Raw genomic sequence first — 24011 nt, 5'->3', positions numbered from 1 at the left:
TTTGCAAGAATATCAAACTTATGTATTCTTATGTCATCAATTTTGTTCAATTAATTTACAATTTCTGTCCTCTGTTCAATCTTAATGTTTTATAATTATGCTTTTCATTTAAATTCATTAATAAGATAAATTTCGACTTTTAAAAATATGTCCTCTTTGAAAAATTTTGAATATTATTACGCCAATTTTTTAAATATTTGCTTCTTAGGTTCAAGCTTAATGATGATCAAATACATGAAATTATTCAACAGAAAAGAATTGTTATGCTATTTTATAAATGCTTAGATATGCGATTAAAATTTATGTATGTTTGTATGTAACTATATTTGTTTAGAAATAAAATTATGAACTGGGAAAATTAAGTATGTTTTTAGGCTTCTGTGACGTGCCACTTAATACATATGTTCAAAGGCTGTTTTTCAATGATGCTTCACACCAGTTGTCATAAATTTGAATTAAAGTCAGATTTATACATATTTTAATTGTAATTTTTGCTAAAAATGATAATATTTCATGCATATACGATTTATATTAATATTAATTTGTGTTCAATTCAATTTTGTGCAAGAATTCCAAAATATGTTAAACTCCTTTTCTTTTGTAAAGTCTCTTATTCAAATTTTTGATAGAGGTTCACTCAATATTGAGGCAGAAAAACGATAGGGAGACTTTACGTAGGAAAATGTGTTTAGATTCTAATTTAATTATGGTCGGATTCGATCTAGAAAAATATATTTCTAATGTTTAATGTTATTTTGTCAGAATCGTAGCAATTCTTGTTTCGATATAAAATAATGTTGTTAGAAAAAGAATTATTAGTCATTTGTAGCACCATGTTCAACTAAGAATTTGAAAATGTTTGTTGCTTTAACATCGATGGCAATAGAAAGAGGGCATTCATTAATATCGAGAGAATGTCATAAAACAATGATAAATATGAAAAGAAAGAGAATTCCATAAAACAATGTTAAATATGAAAGCAAAGAGAATTCCATAAAACAATGTTAAATATGAAAAGAAATATTATTAGATAAAACAATGATAAATATGAAAAGAAAGAGAATTCCATAAAACAATGATTAATATGAAAAGTAAGAGAATGTTATAAAACAATGATAAATATGAAAAGAAAGAGAATGTGATGAAACAATGATAAATATGAAAAGAAATATTATTATATACCCAGATTTTCCTTACTTTTACCACCCCTCTAAAGCTGGGGACACCGCCTATCGTTGGGAGTAGCTATTAAATAGAACCACCAAGGGTAGTTCATTATGCCAAGGTTTGATTTCCATTTAGCTAATTTTTTTCTTTTTTGGATCATGAATTTTTTTTTGGGTCACTATAAGATTTGTTTCATGTTCTAAATCTGCTGCATATGTAATCTATTTTTATTTACCTATTTTTTAAAAATCTATTGGATTGCCAAATTTGAATATATTTAAAATCATAAAAATCCAAAAAAACTATAAATATATGTTTTATGCATAGTGCCGATACTCAAATATCAGATTACTTAGATCCATGAATAATATCCGAATTTTTTTTCTTAAAATTAAACTTCAAAACTTCTTGCAATCTTATTCTTAATCAATTGGAAATTTTTAAAACCATTTTTTAAAATAATTTTGCGTAAATTTTATTCTCATGTTGTTTTAATCGAAAATTGATACATTTTCAAAAAAATAATATTGACTTATGAAATTTATTTTTAAGGTGAAATAGTATTGTTTTTATTAAAGTATATGAATAATATATAAAAAATTAATGAATAATATAAGCAGATTTTTAGTTTACAAAACAAATATGAGCAATGCAATTTCAAACTTTTGCTGGCAATTTCGATATTGCTCAAGTTTGTAGTATTTGTGATACCTATAACATCGGCTTAATCAAAATTCGATTTTTCTTATGAGTTATTGAGAAAATTTGATTGCAATGAGAAGGATTTCGACGTTTTTGATAAACTAAGAGCTGAGCTTTAGGGGTTCAGTTCATTTATGGCTGTAGTTTGATGCGTAGATCTCTTTTTTATTGTAAATTCTTTCAGCATGGAGATCGAGAATGAATCTTTTGAGAACTTTATGAGTTTTTACACCCGTAAAGAGGTCCTTCGAGGAAAGATAGTCCAGACTACATGAAGATGTGGGTTAACCAAAAAAATCCGATGGTTTCCCCATATTCATGTAGATCTTCGAAAAAATGAGCACCAAAAAAGCCAAAAAAATAGGCTTTTTATTGGATTTGTACACTAGATCAATAATCTATTTAGGATCTGTCGAGAAACTTCCTCACACCTCACGAGATGCTTCAACATCGGTTAAAGTTTTAATTTTGTTTTTTTATCTGCAGTCAAATGACTCAGACAAGCCCTACGGACAAGACCCAAGGGGTCATAGATGTTGAAGCATTGAAGAAAGAAATTCGTGAGCAAATTTTATCCGAACTTAAGGAACAAAAACAAGAACAAAAGCCGGAGAGACCAAAGAGAAAACTTAGTGAAAAACAACTTGCTGCATTAGCTGCTGGAAGACAAAAGAACCCAAGACTACTGGCGAAGAAAGCTAGAGAAGAAGCTGAAGCAAAAGCTAAAGAAGCTGAAGCAAAGAAAGAGTAAATGGTTTATTTTTATCCGAATTAAATGTATAGACAAATACCTTTATCTGTTGCGTTCAGTAGTGAAAACCCTGACGTCAAAATAAAGGGGAACAGAGTAACGTTTAAGTTTCCAACAGACTGGATTGTGAACATAAATGAAGAGAAGTACATTGGCATAACAAATATGTATATAACACGTGCTTTCAGAAAGGTTGACTTTATACTTCAAGTCGAGATAGAAAATGACGAACAGTCTTTAAGCGCCCAAAACATTCACATATACAAATACTTTAAAGACGATACAACATTGCAACAATGTATGATTTCATTTAATGAATGTTCGAGAAAAAGTTTAACATTGAAGTACAAACTTTACAGCCTTTACGTGAGTTTCTTGCACAACTGAAAGAAGAAGGTAGTCAGCCACAACTTATAGACTTTCATTATGAATTTAATGAAAATGAAGATGGAACTCATGACTGTCAGTTTGTTGTATTCTCACCATTCAATGAAGTGCTAAAAAGAAAGAAAATCCATTACGTATAAGATTTCAAATCTCTGAACCAAGTGATGATTTCAAGAATGTTTTCAATTATGATGCAATGCTTCCGAGGAAAAATGAATTTTCAAAGATTGTAACACCTGGCATTTGGGATAGAAAGCAAGCTATATTATATTCAAACTTAAGTAAGGGAGTTGAAAATGAGTTCATTGGTCATACAAGAACTTCACCACTTCCTAACCCTAAATACTATAAATTAACTGGCTTCAATCGTGAGTTTTGGATAGACATGTTCTCCACTCATGACCATAACTGCCCAGTGTTCTTACCTCCAGACCATAAGGACTGTCTCTACATTGAAGCACAACTCTTAAACTCTACCATCGCAGTATTGTAAAATCTACGCTAGTTTTATTTTTTCTGAAAATTTTTATTTGAGTGAAAGGCATGGAAGGTGAAGGACATTGGCAAACACTCGAACATGACAATGACTATGAAATCTTTTCAGAGTACCCATATCCAATTAGGCGCATAAGTAACAAAAGAGTTGTAAGTGAGTTTGACAACGGTGATGGTTATATTTGTGTTTATTTAAACAAACATAAACTCTTTAAGCATAAAATTGTTGCAAATCAATTTATACCGAATCCTGAAGGACTTCGAGAAGTAGACCATATAAACAGAGACAGAGGAGACTTTCATATCTCAAACTTAAGGTGGGTGTCGAGAAGACAAAACATGAGAAATATTTCTGGTTCGAATGGCTATTGGTTTGACATTGTAGACACTCTTCCTGAAGATGCTGTTGAAATTATACAATACTCTAAATTTACTCTAGAAAATTACTACTATGTCCCAAGTGAAGATGTCTTTTACTATTTCATGGGAACTCAATACAGACGAATGAATGTCTTAAGACAGTATAGCAAAGATTATATAAACATTACAGATGTAGAAGGAAGAAGAACAAAGCTGTCTATTGCAAAGTTTAAGAGAGACAATGGTTATACATAAATGACAAAAATATATGACCTCATTATTTTTATCACGAATGACCTCATTGCTGACAAAAATAAATGACCTCAGAACTTCAACTTACGAATAAAGCTTGTTTTAGTCGTTATTGAGAAGTTAAACTTTTCAGCAAAGCAAGGACTAGAAGACTTACATAAGTCAAATCCAATCTCTTGACCATCATGAAGTGCTTTGTAAAGTTTCATTAAACTGAACTCAGAGTCTTTGTCATATGTTCCAACAGGTATGTGAATGTTCTTATCTTCATTGTAATAGCATTGTATAGCTTCAGGAAACATTTCATTAGCTGTTAAAGCAAGAACGTCTTGTTTTACACCTTTACAACGTGCATGGAATGCAACTTCATTTAAATCGTTCGTGAGTAAGTCTATGTAAGTCTTCTTTCCACAAAATATTGACTTGTATGCTAAACTTTGTTTTCCAGGTGTTATTTCTGCGAAGTCAGAATGGAACTGACCTAATGTTTTACCAATAAGTTCTCTACCGTATCTCTTCTTAAATTCCTGAGCTAACAGTGGTATGTCTTCATTGAAAATATGCATGCTATCGCAGTCCTGGTAAAATATTTGAAGACCCATATCTTCAGCAGTACAGAATACTTCACACATTATTCTCTTCGACATAGACAGAATGTTAACACCAAGTGGACAGAAGTTAAAGTGTCTGCAAATGCTTTTCGTTAGCTTGAAAATAGTTTTATCTGAACCATCCAAACCTTCGAACTTCACTATATGGTTGTAGTTTCTGATGGCATATCTTATAGCATCTTTGTCATTTACTATGGTTATTTTTGACTCAATAGGAGATAGAATAGTTTTGCCATAAATACTGTTCAGAATGAGCTTTATATTTTCTTGCAAAGGATTTCCTTCTTTCTTATACTTTAACCTTAACTCAAACAACTTCTTTACTTCATCTCTTATTCTAATATCTCTGTTTCCATCGTAATAGTATCCTTGCAACACTTCACATTTGACACCTTGATATTTTATGAGGTCTTGTAATGTTATATGGTCAACATACATTAAACAGCAAGTGTTTGAACTTCTGGGAACGTTAAGTTCTGGATTTAGTTCAGGGTCACAAACTATTAAAGGAAAGTGTCTATGTATTCCAATCTCTGTTATCTTAATGAGAACAAAGAAGCCAGACATAAACTTTTCACCAATGGGTTCCTTTTGGTCGTCATCGAATAAATGTCTCATGAGATACTCTGTGCTTAACATTTCTTTCTTCATAACCTTTGGAATACCTTCTAAAGTATAAAGTCTTGCTATAGCTGATGGATATAATGAAACAGCGTCGAAGTCAGCAATGAGTTTCTTTTCGCTCTTTTGTTTCATGTTATCTGACAGCATACATCTTCCACCTTGAATACAGCGTGAAATAAATTCTCTTGGTTTATTTGAGAGGTCATATAAATTTCCATTCGGGAAGTACACTCTGTTCTCAAACAATTTGTTAGCAATTGAACAAATACTAACGTAGTCATAAACGTTTAAATCAAATTCTTTCAATATGTCATTGCGGAACTTAACAAAACCTTCTCTTAAAATTCTTACATCTTGTTTGCAATAAAATGTGCTATACTTTTCTAAGTCGAAGTGGTTTCATCTATTCTGCAACCTTTGATGGAATCTATGTTTTTCATGAATGTATCTGCATCCCGGATAAACTTACATGCTTCAGAAATGACACCAGTTCTGTTGTCATTTGCTAACAAAACACTGCTGTAGTAGTTGTATGGAAATACTTCTTTCGGTCCTGTTTGTAAGTTAAACATAGCAGGAAATAGTTTAAGCTTCTTATTTATAACACTGTAAGAGTCTTTTATAATAATTGCCCTTCCTTTATATAAGCCAGTTATTTGCATTGTTCGTGAACCTTTAATGATGGGAGTTCCTTTCACTTCTGTCATGTGTCTTAAGATGAAGTTTATATCATAACTGAGGTTATGGAAATATATTAAACTCTTGTCAGGAAGTCGTTCCAAAAATTCTGTTGCACAGTTCTGACCCCAAATGCTTTCACTCACTGAACCATCTTCACTGTCATAACAGATGTTAAAAGCTTTATGAAAGCCATCGGTACTACACTCAAAGTCAGCAAAGAAAACGTGCTCAGGAATGAACTTGCACTTATTTTTATTTACTTCTTTTGACTCGGCTTTCTTCTTCAGTTGTACACAATACTTTGGAGCATATGTCAAATCTTTAAATGGTGCAAGGTTCTGTTTATATAAGTCAGTCGTATATGTGAAAAGTTCTCCATAAGAAATAGGTTCGAAATATTTGCACTCCCACAATGTTTTCATAACATCCCATAACGGTGTTGTTCTATCATAACGAACTACATATTTATCTTCTCTCTTTGTATAAATCTTCATTTGTTTCTCAATGTTCATTCCACCACACTCCTTCAAGATTTCTATATAGTTGCGAATGAAATATGTTGTCATTGGTAATCTTTCATTTAGCATGTAGTGGTCTTCAACAAGAAGTAAGTCAATAGTTCGAACAGTTTCACATTCTTTTGGTATGTATCTCTTTATTTCATTATGTCTTGAGTCATTGAAATAACCAATGGTAACATTAAATGCTATACCTGTTGCGTCAGAAATTTCTTGTACTTTACTTTGAGGAAAGTCTCTAACACGAATGACTTCTCTCATGTGGTCAATAGTTTCTTCATTTACTCCAGCCTGAATGCAAGCATAAACGAACAATTGTCTTCTGTCATAAGTGTTGCAGTTCTTTTGTTCAGTTCATTGAAGATTTGGTAGCGTTCAAGATTTATAGGTAATGTGCAAAGATACTTCCAGAACTGACCGCTTCTCTTCTTATAAAACTTCTTTTCACCATTATCTTTCCAAAAGCTTTCTATAAGTGCTGGGTTTCCTGTTTGCTTAAGAGCTTCCAAAATGGCTTTCTGGTCATTTGTCAGTGTGCTTTCATCTCTATATGGTCTCTTTTTTGGTTTGCCTTTCTTTACATCTGACATCGTTAAGCCTTCATATTCTGTTAAATCATACATCTTTATTTCGGTAAGATTCTTTATGTTTGTCAAGAAGAAGTCATAGTGCATTTCAACAATACCTGCAGCATTTGCTTCTATCTCTGATATAAAGTTCTCCTTCAAGAGCTGATGTAGTAATGTTCCAATATTATTGAGGTTTAACGTAGAACATTCATACTTTCCACCAAGTTTATAACATACCATCCATCTCTGTTGTGAGTTTATTTTAATTTTCTCTAAGAGTCTCATGAAAACCTTACCGAAATGTTTGTGTAAGTAGTCTCTGTTTGGTTCATCTAAAGCTTCGATGTTAAAGTCAATGAGTCTATTGCCTGACTTCACATTTCTCTTCCTATTCTCTTCATCTTTCTTTAACCATCTCTCACCTTCTTTTGGTTTGTCGTCAATGGAACGAATGACATCGTTAGCTTTGCGAACTTGTTCTATAGCGCTCTTAAACATCTCTCTTCTCTGTTGTTTCAGTGTGTCGTCTCTTCTTCTTGTTTCACCAACGTTTGCATTTGTTATGTCAAACATTTCTCTTCTTACTTCATGAGGTACTGAACGTCTATGATATAAGTCAATAGCAACGTCATTTAAAGGAAATGCTCTTGCATGGACTTCGTCCTCGCCGCGTTGCGGCTTTATGAACTCATGAATTCTATCATAACTTATTGCACCATTGTAGTCTTTAATGAAGTCAGCGAGTGCTTTTTTGTTTGTTGCGTAATGTTTTGCAACATCTATGTTAGCTTCTGTAAGAAGTTGTTTTATTTCCGAGTGTTCTAACTTAGACAACTTCCGATACATCTTTAGTAGGAAATAAAAAAATATTTTTTGAAAAAATTAGATTAGATTTTTTAAGTTATTTTTCAAAATAATTTAATATTTTTATTTTAATGAAACACATGCAAGATTGCAAGTTCTTTTCATACAATGCTCTCGCTACTGCCATCAAGAATGAGTTCAATAATGCTTCAAATGTTAATGTTATCTTTAACAAGAAGTTTGTGAAAGAATCTAAGTTTGGTCAGTATGTCAGACCATTAGCTATCGTCATTGACCGCAAACGTTATACTTCACAAGAGTTAGCAGTAGTTTTGAAACAAAAGAGTTTCTTCGTGAATGTCAAAGATACTCATTATACTGTTATAAAGAACTCTAATATTGACTTCTTCAGTATTGCTTTAAATCTTTCCGAATAGAAAGAATATAAGAAGGGTGAAACAAATGTGAAATATTATCCTTCATCTCTGAAGACAATAACGAACAAAGATGTTATACAGAAATTCTTACCAAAGGTTGAAGAAGCTTCTATTGACATTGACGAAGGAAGTGAAATGGTTGAAGAAATAGACCCTGAAGCTATTTAAGCAAAAATATATTTTTGAATAACTGATGGTGTCACTACGTCACCATGTCACCAGGTTAATTAACTTCTTTTAAAAATGATGACAACATGACATTTTGACAACACAGCAGGATTAATGCAAAAATGAATGTTATCGTTTATGTTATCGTTTATGTTATCGTTTATGTTATCGTTAATGTTATCGTTAATGTTATCAGTGTCGAACATAATTGACATGGAGCATTTATGTTATCGTTTATGTTATCGTTAATGTTATCGTTAATGTTATCGTTAATGTTATCGTTAATGTTATCAGTGTCGAACATAATTGACGTAGGATTCATGACTTCTTCGTAAATGAGTGTAAATATAGCACAAAAATATATTTTAGGTGAAGAGGTGAGATCTCACCCGTTTTCTCACCTGTTTTCTCACCTCATTCTCTCTTCGTTAATGTTGTCGTGACTTCATCATTAATGTTGTCGTGACTTCATTCTTCCTCTTTGAAGTTATCGAAATATTCTGTTATTTTTTCCTTCAGTAATGTTAAGTCTTCTTTGAATGTAAGTATTGTGCAACCTTTGATGTCATAGTGTGTTTGAGGAAGAGTATTTTTGACAATTTCCTTTATTTGTTCATTCGGTGTCATTGAAATCGGTAAGTTTTCACGATAGAACCAGTTTCTGTCAGATTTATATATCTTAGCTAAGTCATAAAAGCTCTTGTTGTTTCTTCTGACTAAATGTAACATAACCATATCTTTATCTTCTTCATTTTCCAACTCTTCAGTATAAATCATATACTTATAACTCTTTTCCTTTCCTTTTGGTACTGAACGCGGTATTCTTTTCTGTATGCTTTTGTCTTTGGATTCAATGACTTCATCTTTTGCTTGAAGTTTCTTTTCCATCTCTCCACGTTCTGCTTTATATAGTTCATCTAACATCATGAAAATATAACAAGCATAACGAGGTGAAGCCCATATTGCTACAGCGTTTACTAAAAGTCTATGAACATAATAACCTTTCAAACCAGGAGCCAAATTCTTGCGATTTTCATACGGAATCTCTTCTCTCGGTTTTCCGAGGGAAGCAATCATATGAGGAAATTCTTCTAAAAGTTCTTTTGTCTGTTGGTTTTCAAACCAATGATATGCTTGCTTTGTAGAACGAAGAGCATTCATTATACTTTGCATTTGGTACATGTCATCTTTGACTGAACGAATGAGACGTAACTGTTTGTTATACTGTATGTACTCGTATTCTTCATTTATGGCTTCATGAACGATAGCAGTTGTTGTGTTCTCTGATGTTGACATTACTGTCTTTACATACAAAATAAAAAAATAAATAAAAATAAAACTAACTTTATTTTCTGACTTTCACAAAAGACCAAAAATAAACGCTTTACATGTATTTTTCAGCAACTTCGTCAAATAATTTTATAGCTTTATCTATCTCATCTACTTCAAACGTTTCTTTACCTTTCGTGGGAGCACCATACATTTTCTCAAAAACTTCAAGCAGTTCTGTTTCAGCAGCTCTCATATCATTAACAAACACAACCTTGACTCTATTGACTGTACTGTCATATCTTTGAGTTATATTATATGTCCTTCCTATCTTATATCTTTTTGTGTTGAAGTCCTTCGGTTTCTGAACGATATAAAGTAAGCCTTCACTGCAACGTTCCGTATCGAATGAACCATATGTTATGAAGTTATATCCAACAACTGGGTCTAACCATAACAAAACTATTGGTATAAGACTTTTGTCTATAAGATATGCTCTTGTTCCATGAAATGCTACTGATATCATAAGCTCAGGATTTCTTGTCAAAATTTTCTGAGTTGAAGCATTTCTAACCCAGTCGTTTGTTTTCTTTCCAGATGGAGATATAATGTCTGACAAAGAATATTTGTTGTATTTCTTTGAGTATCTTACGTTTAAATCACCTATTCTAACCACTTTGGTGTCATTGTCTATCTTTCTAACTGTTTCAAACTCAATGTTTGTCATTACTGTCTTTACATACAAAATAAAAAAAAATAAATAAAAATAAAATTAGCGTTATTTTTCTAACTAATAAAATTCATTATTTTTGTGCTGAATTCAATAAAAATAATTTTTAGGTGAAGAGGTGAGATCTCACCTTTTTTTCACCTAATTTTTCACAAGCGTTTTACATGAATTGTACGATGTATATTTGAAATCCTAAACAATTTCGTAGCTTCAATTTCTTCTTTTAGTACATCGAATGTTTTAATCGTGCCGAAAGTCTCTTTATATTTCTTCTTGACGTCAGACAGAAGGAAATCTTCTGCTGTTGGATAGTTTTTATTAAGAAATGTCAACATATCCATTTTATCTTCTGCTGGCTTTTCTGCTTCTTTCTTTAAGTCTGCATAGTCGTTTCGCATTCTTTATATCTCTTTGACTGAGTAGTTATATTTTCTTATTGCTGCTTTACATTTTGAACATTGCGGCATCGTTTTTGCGTTACACATTGAAACATTACCAGCTAAAACAACTAAAGCGTCAATTGCTCTCTTCATCTCAAACATAGCGGGTCTTATTTGTTCGTTCCATACTTTGTCTCTTCTATCTTTATCTCTTATTTCCCAAACACATTCAGCAACTAATGAAACAAAGTTGTCGTATGTCTTAAACTCCACCGATTTATATATGTCAGAAATATTTTTATAAACCATGTCGCAATCTTTGTCCATAACTTTATGGTTGCAATGAAAACCAAGAAATTCATAATTTACTTAACGTATGAATTTCTTTATTTCTACTGAGTCAGTTGCTTTGACTTCAATTTCGTCGAATTCAGGAATAGTTAGTTTTTGCTGCTGAACTTCAGGTAGTTTAGGCAAATGGTCAATAATATCCTGCATGTCATAAAGATACTGTTCATTTGTTTCATCTTTCGCACTACAGTCTAAATTACTTGTTAAAAGTTCTTGCTTTATCTTCTGGATTTCTGTTTCAAAAGTATATGAAGAAGGAATAAAGTTTTTCATCTCTATCAACATTGACGTAGGATTCATAACTAACGAGTTTGGTGCTGTAGTTTGAATTGTTGTTGTACCGATTGTTGAAATCATATCTTTTATACAAAATAAAAAAAAAATAAATAAAAATAAAACTAACTTTATTTTTTCTATCTTAAGGAAATTCATGAAAATTCACGAGAAAGCTAAAGCAATCTGAGCCGCTAAGCGGTGAGGGTGAGAAAACAGGTGAGAAAACGGGTGAGATCTCACCTCTTCACCTAAAATATATTTTTGGTGTAAATTTATGACAAAAATAAATGGTACCATTAATGATATCATGACTGTTCTTATTCATGTCTGATTTACATCTAATGAAAAAGTTTAGAAGAATTTTCTTATTCTTTCTGGCTTATTTTTGTCTTTCCAGTACTCCCGCTCTAATGGTCCCAGATGTGTTGACTTTGACTCTCTCAAGTTCTTAGATGGTATAACATCTTCAACGCCTCCTTCATATCTTACTTTATAAGTGTCATCGTTTATGTTATAGCCAAGTATTTCAATAACCACTCCTCGCTTTGCTTCGTCAATGGTTTCAGCAAGTTTGCCATTACTACTTTCAACTAATTTATGTCGAGGGTAAAACGCAATAGAGTCGTCAGTAGCTTTTATAAGATATCCATTACCTTGCGTAGAGTCTACGATATAATAGTTTCGACTTAACCTTAAACGTTTCTTTGTCAACGGTTTGTCGTCAAGAACTACACGAACTTGGTAAAAAAGGGGGTTGGCGTCCTAAGGCGTCCTAGTGTAAATTTCTCAAAATTGTGATATTTACATCACATTTTTGAAAGGTTTATGGGCGTCCTAAGGGAAAATTGAATAGCTAGGGCGTCCCGAATTTTCATTCTAAGATTTAAATATATTATATACTTAAGTATAATACAAGCAATATAAAAATTAAATTTTTATTATGTTAACTTATAAGAAATTTTTTTGAATTATCGTTGATTTATTGTAATCTTTCCAGGCTATACTTTTGAAATCAACTTTACCTGTCATACGCATTAATGTAGTAGATGTCCAGGTGTAGCTATTATATCCCAGCAACATTGGTATTTTATCATTGTAAGATATCAAAATGAAGCGTTTTTTCAGATATAATTTTTCGTAAATTTTTCAAAAATAAGATGGTAAAAAAGTCTCGACTTGCTCGAAAAATAACAATTTTTTTACTTGTAAAAATAACCCTTTTACAGCATGGGCAGCTATTCAATCACTATTTCTTTTTCTAAAAGTATATTTTTCAAAAAAAATTAAGATCAAATTCGACAATTTCTTGATGAAAGCAAAAATATTACACATACTTCTAGATGCATGGTATAAAATATGCAATTATTCAATCAATTCGCATGATTTGAAAAAAAAATCTAAATTTGATAAAAATGTAGAAATTTTTTATTTTTAACTTGAGATTCGATTTTTTTGATCCAATTTGTGAATTTTTTTTGATCGGAATTTCAATTAATTTGTTGATCAAAAATGACCTCACAATGTTTGATCATAAGTGAAGTCATCTTCATGGGTATTTAGAAATTCCAAGAGAAATTGCTTATTTCTCGCAGATGTAATATCTGAGAAAATCGAATTTAAATATTCATAGAAACCCAAATCATTCTCCGGTTCGAATAATTCATCTGTTGCTTTTTCTGTTTTTTCTATGAATTTTAATAATTTGATTAATAAATCTTCATCAGGAAGAATTATTGCTGCATTTGTGATAAAATTCCATATTGAGGTAATATGGCAATAATTACATTTATAAAATGTAATTTTATCCAAAATTTTTTGGCAAATTCGCATAATAGCATTAATATTTGAAGCTGAGATTAAACCTGTGATTACTTCTGTAACTTTTGGAAAATCATCGCAATTTAATATCTCTTTATATTGAATTGAGAAATAAAAAAAATCAAATGGATTCATTTCTTCAATTTCAAGGAGATTGTAAAAATTGATAGAAGTGTTATTGCAACAAATTGTATTTGCAGCAAAAAATATCATTTGCTCGATTCCATTTTTGGAATAAATTTGCTGGAACAATGTTAAATTAAAACAGTTGCTTAATTTTTCTTCATTGTTTTCATAAAAAAGTAACAAGTTTGCAACTGAAATTTCAAAATTTTGATAATTGCCAGTTATTTCAGTAAATATATATATTTGCTTTTCTTCATCTAAAAATGGCAAATATTGATTTGCAATATTAACTAAAGTTTGGGATAAATTGTTCCAGTTTGATTTTACAATTTGTGAGCACATTATGTAATATGTAAATTTATCCGCTTTGTAGGAATTTAAAATTGTTTGTTGTTCTGTTTCAGTTAAATTACTGAATTTTTCAAGATTAATATTGTGATAAAAAATAGAATCCTTGAAACATTCTGATATCTTTTCAATGTTTAAAACGGATGCTAAAAAATGTAAAAGAACTTCATCAGTCACTGTGATTTTTTTGAAAAATTTATCCCAATTCAAGCATCCAATTGATCTTTCTGTCATTGTACTTATGCATTGATAAAGTTGATTTAATGAATCCGAAGAATAATCATTATGCTTGACTAGTTGAGTTAGTTGATACAGACTGTCGTCAGCCATTTTAAAAAAATGAATAAAATTGTATAGTAAATTATATTTGTGAAATTTGTGACGCTACATTCAATCTAAGACCAATATCTCAAAGAATTCCTCATTTAAGTATTACTTTTCATTGTTTTTTAAAAAATATCTTTGCTTATTTGTTCACTTTTTTGACATTTATTATATGCTTTTTATCATATTTCCGATGATATGAATATATATTCTATATAAGAATGACGCTACATTCAATCTAAGACCAATATCTCAAAGAATTCCTCATTTAAGTATTACTTTTCATTGTTTTTTAAAAAATATCTTTGCTTATTTGTTCACTTTTTTGACATTTATTATATGCTTTTTATCATATTTCCGATGATATGAATATATATTCTATATAAGAATGACGCTACATTCAATCTAAGACCAATATCTCAAAGAATTCTCATTTAAGTATTACTTTTCATTTTTGATTCAATTTTCGAACGGTTTTCGTAAATTTTGCATCATTTCATTTTTTAATGGGAAAATCATCTATATTTAATCAAAAAAGAGCAAACTTTACAGACGAAAATAAAATATTTATCAGGGAACAATCTGATAAATACCAAAAATCAACATCGAGAGATGAAAAAACGAATATAATCAAACAAGTTCTTCAATATTTTAATATTAAATACGCCGAAAATGAATCTAAAGCTGTCAGAAGATATTTTAGTTATATTGCAGTTAAAAATATTCCCGCAGTTACTGGAAAATATCCTGATACAATTGTTCGCAAAGATATGCTTTATTCGCATGATCATACAAATATTATTAATTCAAATAATATTGAACGTTACTACCGTTGCATCGATCATTCTTGTCAAGCACGTTATTTAGTTAAAATTGAGAACAGTTCAGTTTCCGAAGATTTACAAAAGGAACATATACCCGAATGCAGACAATTTAAAAAGTTACAAAATGAAAAAAATGATCTTCATAAATCAATGACTCTGACAGAAATATACAATAAGGCAATGGCAAAATTTTCTGAAGACAACGGCACTTTTCAGCAGATTAAAAAATTTATGACAGAACTTGCTGTTGGTACTGATGAAAACCCATTAATTAAAGATTCATTGGTCAGGGAAGTTTATAATAAGTCCAGAAAATTTTCTGTTGGAGAAAAAATTACAGACGATGAAATTGCTAATTTTTGTTTAATAAATGGCGAGCAGTTTTTCATTGGCCATGATTTTCAAGCAAATTGTGAGACGATGTTTTTTGGTTTTGAGAAGGCAATTCAATTTGCAAAAGAAGCCACAGATTTATTTTGCGATGGAACTTTTAAAATTACACCAAAACATTTTCAAAAAGGACAGATGCTAACAATTATGATTTGTGAACCTTCAACAAATCAATATCTACCACTTTTATTTATATTCATGAAAAACCGCACATTTGAATCTTATAAGAAGGCATTTGAATATATTTTTACTGTCAAGGGTATTCAATTTTCAAAGCTAATTCAAATTCATTGTGATTTTGAAAAGGGAATGATAGAGGCACTTCAACAAATTTTCCCTAAAGTCCGTATAATTGGATGCCTATTTCATTTCAAACAAGCTTTACACAGGAAACTTGTAGCACTTTATACAAAAAATTTCAATACTTTACAAAATTCTTTATTTAAGCTATATTCTATTACTCCATTCATGTCTCATGAAGAATTTGTACTTACAATGCATATAATTAATCAAAATAAAGTTGATTCGATCAAAGATTATATTGATTATTTCAACAAAGTTTGGTTGCCGCACTACAATTTAATATCTCAATATAATAATGCAACTGCAATATTCACTAATGATTGCCTCGAGAGTATGCATTCAGAATTTTCTTCGTTAAAACATCCAAACATTTATGAAGCTATTAAGAAGATATCTCAAATCCAATTAGATAAATATAACGCCATCAAAAATAACCAGAAGATCGAGCGCCATATAAAAACCGTTATCACTGATAGCTACAAAAATTATATTCTTGACTGCTTTCAAAAAGAACTTGAGAAAACAATTTTTTCTATCAAACAATACAACGTAAGTGATCTTTCTTTGGCTCAGAACGAGATTTCTCCATATGGTTCCATAGAATCGAGTTCATTGTTCGAAAATATTCCAGTTCATGATGCAGATATACTCAAATCGATCGATCTAACAGATAAAGATACAATGATCACTAAGTTTATTAATGAAAAAAGAGAAAAAATTATGGCATTATTTAATGAAACATTAAATCATCCAGATTTTAATTCATCCACTCCAATTCAAACTAATTTTGAGCAAGCCGATACAAATCAAGGTTCAGATGCTCCAATTCGCTCCGAAAATTCAAATATTGCAGACTCTACAGATTTAGAACCAGAAAATCAAAACCATCCTTCTACAAATCAAATGTCTAGTAATCTAGAACATAAGCTGGACCTTCTTGATCATATTGAAAAACAATTATCGAAAATGCGCTCGTTATTGGGAATTCTTCCTACTACAAATGCTATTGTTGGGCCGTCAAAACAAGTTTCAGTTAATAGCAAGCAAAATTCTGAAAAAAATAAAAAAAATCTTCCATAACAACAAAATCAAACAATAAAAAACAAAATTCATCCGACAATCCTCCTAAACGTAAAGCTCCTATTTCGGAAAGGATTCTCAGCGATAATAACTTATATTTTCAAGTTCATCGAAAGAGATCGAAAAGCAAACGTTCCACATCTACAGAGAAAAAGAATTGATATATGAAGTCTAATTCCTTTTATAACTACTATATTTTTATTCTTATGACTAAAAAATAATATATTATTTAACAATTTTCATTTTTTTCTTTTAACAATTTCGTTTTATTTCCATTTATTGTTAAATGATTTTTAGCATACACCTTTCTTTGTTCATCTTCTAAATACAATTTATTTTTTCTTAGATATAATTCTATTCATTCAATTCGATCGTCATTTTTCAGTACATGATCGTAATTTTCAATTATTGATCGCGATTTTACTTCAGAATTTGTTCGCAATATTGCTTATCAAAATTATATCTCTATTCTCTCATTTCTGTTTAGTCAATATCATTACACTCCTATTGTCTAATAACATGCTATTAATTTTCTTAAAATTAAAAAAAAATATCAACTTTTAAAAACAGAAACTTAACATCCTTAGGTCAATGGATTTTGATGTGAGATACATTTAATCTGTTTTTCTTTTTTTATTTTAAATAATTGAATATTTATAGTTGTTATGGGTCTTACATCATGTAAAACGAATTTTCTTAAAGTAAATTTACTTTTTCTTCAATCTTTCTTACATATTTATTAAAAAAAATTATCCAAAAGGTAACTAAACTCCTTTCGCCGATCCGATTTGCCCCATATTTAAAATATAGCTTGCATATGTAGAAGAAAAGCTAATTTTGAAGTACGCCCGAAATCCACCAACAGGATTTCGAGCTACTAAAAAGGTACTTTTAAATGTGATTTTTTTTTATAAAAAATTAAATTTATTTTAAGATCAGACTAAAAACTAATTTTATGGAAAATCTATATCGACAAATTTATTACTTATTGGGTATATAGATTTTTTGATTATGGCGATTATGTCTGATATGCTTCCAATAAGCCAAAACAGTGTTTTTGGAGTGATTAAATACAAAAAAATCTGGCGATGCTTTACGTGGCAAATGGTCGAATGGTTATTACCCCTTACTATTAGGTACCGGGGACGCTAGTTCGAAACTGATGCACTATATTTTTTACAAAATGCGTTTATTAGGACAGGGTAAAGAAAGGTTGCCAATATAATATATTTAAATAAATACAACTAATCTAGCATAAAAAAATTATTGAATATTTGAATTCAATAAAAATTTATATAAAATATGTAAAGTTATAAATTACTATATAAATCAAGCTGTATTTTTGTTTTAAACACCGATTTTTCATATTAATATATATTCAACTCAAGTTTCTAATTAAGAATTTCATATAAAATTTAGCATATGATCAGCAACAATTAAAATTAGTATTACAATTAATAAATTTAGTATAAAAAATATAGATTTAGTATAGATTTTATAGCTGTAATAAAAGAACTATTATAAAAGAGTAATTTACTGAAATGCACCTATATTTATAAACAAAACTTATAACGTGTTAGTTACATATAGAGTTGAAATTCATAGATAGCATAGAGAAGTTGGGATCTTGGCTTAATGGTCATAATATAACCAAATTAATTCAAAAATTTGAAATTTTAATATTACTGTAACTATAATATATGGATATGTTTTATGAGATCATAATAAATGACATGTTAATGTAAATTTTAGAATAAAAAATTATATTTTTTTTAAAAAACATTGTTCATGAGTGTTAATTGGAGAAGTAGTAAATTAGTTCGGTTTGCAAGTGATGATGGTTAATCTAACTATAATTACAATCAATTTTTAAAATACTTCCCGTAGGGCATTTGTTTAATTATTTCACATTCTGATGACATAATTTTTAATATCATAGATAATGAAAGCGAAAAATATATAAAATCGACAAACATGTTATAATGAATTGAGAGCTTTACGTGTCAAAAAACACATTTCATACTGATTTCTATAAAAGGTATCTTTATTATAGAAGTGTAAGCTATATCTGTTTGTTTTTTTATTATAACAAATTCAAAATTCTCTTATAAGGATTAGATGAAATCTGTATTACTAAATCATTAGCTAAATGAAGGTTCAAATAGAAAGTAAATATCAATTTATATGATACTGAAACCAAATAGTTCTTTTAATAAAAGATAACACGCTGAAAATTATTGAGTATTTGCAAATCTCAAAAATCTATTGGTGAATTTGGCTCAACTTTTAAAATTATAACATCCATATCAAATCATAAAAGCAGACAAAAATTAAAGCCAAACCTATCGGCCAATTTTTTTTTGATATTTTGATTTTTGAGGTATACTTTTAAAAGTGGATTTAAAGCACTTATGAAAAAACATTAACTTCTGTCGTTATGATTATTGATTTAGACAATAATGATTTTAATCTTTGATTATCAAAACACTAAAGTCATCTTTTTAACATTTGCTTGGTAGCATTAACTTAAGTCTAAAGTACTATTTTATGTGGCACTCTTAGAATTTTTGTATTCATTGTACACGCTGAAATAGTACCATTAAAGTTATGGCGGACTTTCAAAAAATAGTTTGGTCACCTTTATTATCCAAAAAAAGATGTTTTAGAATGAAAAAAAAAATAGAAAAATCTTCATTTATAGTCTTTCTTGAATGTATACGTTTTGATTTTTTTCTTTTTTAAAAAATTCAATTTCTAGAAAAATCGAGAAAAAATCATTTTCTTCTATTTTTTAGGACGCCATACCCATTGAAATCTCCTCTCAGGACGCCATAAACTATTCAATTATGGTGTAAACTTCTCAAAAATTGAATAGTTTACATCAGGACGCCTTAGGACGCCAACCCTTTACGCGCCCCACGAACTTTTGTACCAGGAATGAGGGTAAATTGTGTTGAATTTCTGATATTTTGTGTTTGGCTTCGTTTTTTTTTTTTTGTATATACTTTTCTTCTTGTTGTTGTGTCATTGAATTTGGTGTATGTCCTGTTGTAGAATGTGTTGAGGAATTATATACTTCGAGAAAATGTTTCATTGTTTCTTCGGTAAAGTCTCGCTCTTGGTTTAAATCTCTGAGCGTTCTTATGAAGCGGTTTATGATGCCGAGTATGTTATGGTTATGGTCTTCAGTAGTGTAGTGAGTTATGTTATGCTTAATGAGAAAATCTGTGATTTCATTGCTGAGGTATGCACTGTCTTGGTCTGATGTTAAAGTACTTGGGCTATGTTCTGCTACAAACTTTTGTAAAATTCTTAACACTTCATGAGTTCCTTTATTTTTCATTATATACGCAAAAGCTTTACGAGTGTTAACATTAATGAAGATGAGGAATGGTTTATGTCCTCCTTTTCTGCTTTGAATGAGAGTGTCAAATTGGTATGCGTCAGGAGTGTTGGAGTAAATTGGTAAAAAGTAGTCGTAAGGGTTTATTTTTGTTTGATGTACAACATTTTTGTCAAAGAACCTTTTCACTTCAGCTCTGTTAGTAAATCCCCAACTCTTTGCAGCTTCATTGAACTTCTTAAATGACCTCCATGGATGTTGTTCGAATACTTCTTTCAAGCTCATTTATGTAAAGTTAAAGATTTTATTCTAGGCTCAAGCGCGTTCATTGAACGCGGTACCATGCGAATACAGTCACAAATGGTGGCATATAATCTGCACCCGAGCCTGTTGGATTTGTTGTGAAAGTGTGTGAATGATTTCCTGCGGTTCCACAGAAAATACCTGCGCTTGAATCTACTGGGTCACTTGAAATATCATATCTATGCATTCCCTGTCTATCCGAACCTGCTGCAAGATTTGTATAACCTCTTTTTGTTATTGAATGTGAATGATTACCTGTTGTGTTTGTAGTTCCTGTATGAGTGTGCGCAGGTAAGTTTGCTTCTTTAATTTTCTTCGAACCTCCTGTTTGCTTTGAAGAGTTAGCACAGTATAAGAATTTGTCTACAATCTGCTGCCACGTACCAAAACCTAAAACTGTTGCTGGATTTGTTGAATTCATTGACGTATAAATAGAGCCTATAGGATATATGGTTTGAAGAATCTGAGCCTTCATTGTTTGAAGCTCATGTTTAACATTTATAAATCCTTTGCCATCTACAATATTTATATTGTTTGTTATTAAACCATTAGGAAAAGTAGGAGGATAAATTCTTTGTTCATGTACAGTTGCACCGTTTCTTCCCGTTTTTGTTACTATTTCGATGCATGCCTTAATTTCTTTAATCTTGATTGTTTGAAATTCTTCATGTGTATGGTTCTTGTTGGCTTTCTTGTTTAACATTGTTGGTAGTGTGTATGCTTCAAAGTTTCTGACATGACCTTCAATGTTCATACATCTGTTATCTAAATTGTTTAGTGTATCTTTTACGCTTGTACTTGGATTCTCTAAAGGTGCACTTGAACCGAGGGTATAGTTCAATATTATGTCGTCTGCTCTAACAGTAGTGAAGGATTCATGTGTATGTTCTTTGTCAGCTTTACTGTCTAATGTAGCTTGAAGTTCATTTATATCGGAGATGTTGTGTTTATGAGATTTCAAAACTTTGTTCATTGCTTCGAGTTCAACTTTGTCAGCTTTACTTTTAATAGCATCTTCAACAGTTATTTTTGCCTTAACTCTCAAAGTAAATCTTGGTTCAACTAATACACCTTTAACAGAGAAAGTAGAGGCATATATTTCATCGTTATAACCAAATGCTTCTTGTGCTTTAGCTACATCATACTGTACAGTACAGCTTATGTCATAACCTTTAGCACGAATGTATTTATATCTTCTTTCATTAACATTTTTTGTCTTCGCTTCATCACTTCGTGTTAAATATCCATGGTAGTCCGTTATAATCTGTTCGTCTGAAGTTATATAATGAACATGGTTCTTGACTTTATCACTCAGAGCTAGAAGCTCATTTTTGTCTGCTTTTTCGGCTAATTTCTCATTAACATCATTCACTTCTAATTCAACTCTTCCGCCAGAACTCTTATTATCATTAATCTTTTTTATTAATTCAGTAATTACGTCATAAAGACTATATTCTGTTTTCGGTTTTGTAAATAATGAGTCAAAATTTCTTTTCATCATTACATCGCTGACATTAATGATATCACCAATTCCTTTTTCATTTATTCTCTTCATTAATTCTGCAATAATGACGAATATATAATCTGTTAATTTATTCTCTTCATCGAGGGCTATAGAATGTTTTGAAATTGAATCATTAACTCCTCTAAATAAATCAATAACTTCAGGATACACGTTTTTAATGTCTCGAATAACCCGATCAGTATCCTGTTGTTCATGTTCTTCGTTCCCGTCGTTACGTGGTTTTATATCTCTAACCATCATCAACGCAGCCATAACCGGAGGGTTTGTTGCTATCTGTTCAAAAATCCGTCTGTTATGTACAGTATATCTAAATAATTTCTTTGTGTTTGTTAAAACATTTGAAACAAGTCTTTTAAAACCATCAACAAAATTTCCTGTTTCACCTAATGTTCTTGCAGCATTTACAAGCTCACTCATTCCCGCTTTTGACCCCAAAAACGTCCATATTGCATTTATTTCACTTTGTATAGTTGTCCATTCCGCAGAACTAACACCCGCATTCGCTAAGCTGAAAATGAAATTCAGTGGATCGAACTTAATTCCACCTTCTTTTTCAATTTCAACGAACTCACTAACATGAGATTTTAAGTATTCTTTCGTTAAAATTGTTTTCCCCGATGTTATGCTGTTAACGAAACTATCACTGTCGAAAGTTAACGAATTCAATTTCGTCGTTGATGCTTTTGTTGTAAACAGAAATTCATCAAAAGTGACAGCTCTCAATTTTTTGACATTTGTAAATTCTAAATTGAATGAGAAAAATGAAATAATACTAAGCATAATATAATATTCTAGATTTAATTATAATTAGGAAAAAGTTAGTTTTGAGAGTACTTTTCATAGGCATATAGAATGAAATCTTCTGAAAAATAATATCACATAAACTCATATTATTTTCTAACATATAACTATTTTATATAAAAATCAAATTCAATGATCTTAAAAGCGAAGGATAAACCTCAAAATTTACGAATATAATGAGTGAAAATATAATGCTTATCTATCATAAACCATATGAAATATTAATTTTTGCTTTACGCCTAATTTTTGACGACAATTAGCAAGAAGAATTGCATGATAAATAAAAACATTTAATCAAAGTCAATTTTATTTTTCATATTCAAATGGACTGAGTGTTAACATTTAATTTTTTGCTAATTGTCGTCAAAAATTAGGCGTAAAGCAAAAATTGATATTTCATATGGTTTTATGATAGATAAGCATTATATTCCCACTCATTATATTCGTAAATTTTGAGGTTTATCATTCGCTTTTAAGATCATTGAATTTGATTTTTATATAAAATAGTTATATATTAGAAAATAATATGAGTTTATGTGATATTATTTTTCAGAAGATTTTGTGTTCTTCTTCAAAATTTTATTTTTTTATTAAAAAGAATCTTTACAAAATATACATTTACTTTAATTAATATTTAAAAACGTGCTCTATCAAAAGTTCCAAAAATTCAATATTTTAGCTTTTCTGAGGTGTCACTTTTGATGAATTTCTGTTTACAACACTTTTATTTCATACACCGCTTTATCAATAGTTTTTGGCTCACCTTCTTTAGAAGCATATGAAACATTAATGAATGAATTATATGTATTCGTGAATGAGTTAAAATCAATGATTTTCATTAATGACGCCTTTAATGATTCATTAACTGTTGAATCCCTTAAAGCAATTAATGAACTGTCATGGGCTTCGCCCTGGTCGCTTTGCGACTTTATGAAAGGTACACTGCAAACCGTTGAGTTTGGATCAAATGCTGTAGTTGGTGCAGGAATATTAATGATATAAGTCATTAATCATTAAGTGACGTAAATAATGTTGTCGTTTTTGATTTAATTTCTTTAGCATCTGTTATATATGGTAATTTTATTTCTGTAGTTTCTGAATTAAAGATATTCGCTAAAATGTTTTGTAAACTGTTTTGAACAGCTGTGTAAACCGTTGAATCCGGAACTCTTACGATTTCACCGTCCTTAATAAAAGGCATTGCACATGGTGTAGTGCTTGGGTCAAATCTTTCGGATTATGATTCAACATATATTCTAACGCTTCATAAACAGACCTATATACGGTTGTATAT

The 24011-nt window shown here is 30.3% G+C and overlaps 5 protein-coding genes and 3 pseudogenes across 8 annotated transcripts, besides 6 other annotated features; 4 read left to right on the top strand and 4 right to left on the bottom strand.

Moving 5' to 3' along the window:
- The first annotated feature begins 2277 nt into the window (after nt 1–2277).
- Nucleotides 2278–2312: a mobile genetic element.
- A 47-nt stretch (nt 2313–2359) lies between these two features.
- TVAGG3_0558620 (uncharacterized protein) lies at nt 2360–2620 on the top strand (the record flags this gene model as incomplete). The annotated part of the gene is made up of 1 exon (XM_001322387.2): nt 2360–2620. The coding sequence occupies one exon, from the start codon at nt 2360–2362 to the stop codon at nt 2618–2620; it is 261 nt and encodes an 86-aa protein (XP_001322422.2).
- Nucleotides 2360–24011: part of a mobile genetic element that runs on past the window's edge.
- On the top strand, nt 2645–3491 carry TVAGG3_0558610 (annotated as a pseudogene). Its single transcript has one exon. A coding segment is annotated over exon 1 (847 nt).
- TVAGG3_0558600 lies at nt 5619–7138 on the bottom strand (annotated as a pseudogene). The gene has a single exon. A coding segment is annotated over exon 1 (1520 nt).
- On the top strand, nt 8053–8526 carry TVAGG3_0558590 (annotated as a pseudogene). The gene has a single exon. A coding segment is annotated over exon 1 (474 nt).
- TVAGG3_0558580 (KilA, N-terminal/APSES-type HTH, DNA-binding family) lies at nt 8995–9822 on the bottom strand (the record flags this gene model as incomplete). The annotated part of the gene is made up of 1 exon (XM_051238420.1): nt 8995–9822. One exon carries the CDS (start codon nt 9820–9822, stop codon nt 8995–8997), a length of 828 nt encoding a protein of 275 aa, XP_051096244.1.
- On the bottom strand, nt 9911–10321 carry TVAGG3_0558570 (organellar and viral DNA polymerase type B; the record flags this gene model as incomplete). Its single annotated transcript, XM_051238419.1, has 1 exon — nt 9911–10321. The coding sequence occupies one exon, from the start codon at nt 10319–10321 to the stop codon at nt 9911–9913; it is 411 nt and encodes a 136-aa protein (XP_051096243.1).
- Nucleotides 12273–17504: a mobile genetic element.
- On the top strand, nt 15999–16745 carry TVAGG3_0558560 (MULE transposase domain-containing protein; the record flags this gene model as incomplete). The annotated part of the gene is made up of 1 exon (XM_051238418.1): nt 15999–16745. The coding sequence occupies one exon, from the start codon at nt 15999–16001 to the stop codon at nt 16743–16745; it is 747 nt and encodes a 248-aa protein (XP_051096242.1).
- Nucleotides 19388–19662: a mobile genetic element.
- Nucleotides 20414–22333, bottom strand: TVAGG3_0558530 (phage tail repeat-like family; the record flags this gene model as incomplete). The annotated part of the gene is made up of 1 exon (XM_051238417.1): nt 20414–22333. The coding sequence occupies one exon, from the start codon at nt 22331–22333 to the stop codon at nt 20414–20416; it is 1920 nt and encodes a 639-aa protein (XP_051096241.1).
- Nucleotides 22601–22635: a mobile genetic element.
- Nucleotides 23401–23438: a mobile genetic element.

The sequence above is a fragment of the Trichomonas vaginalis genome, chromosome II, assembly GCF_026262505.1.
Source record: "Trichomonas vaginalis G3 chromosome II, whole genome shotgun sequence".
Taxonomy (NCBI): Eukaryota; Parabasalia; order Trichomonadida; family Trichomonadidae; genus Trichomonas; species Trichomonas vaginalis.
Note: the sequence above shows the minus strand (reverse complement) of the source record. Positions and strands in the feature narration are given on the sequence as shown.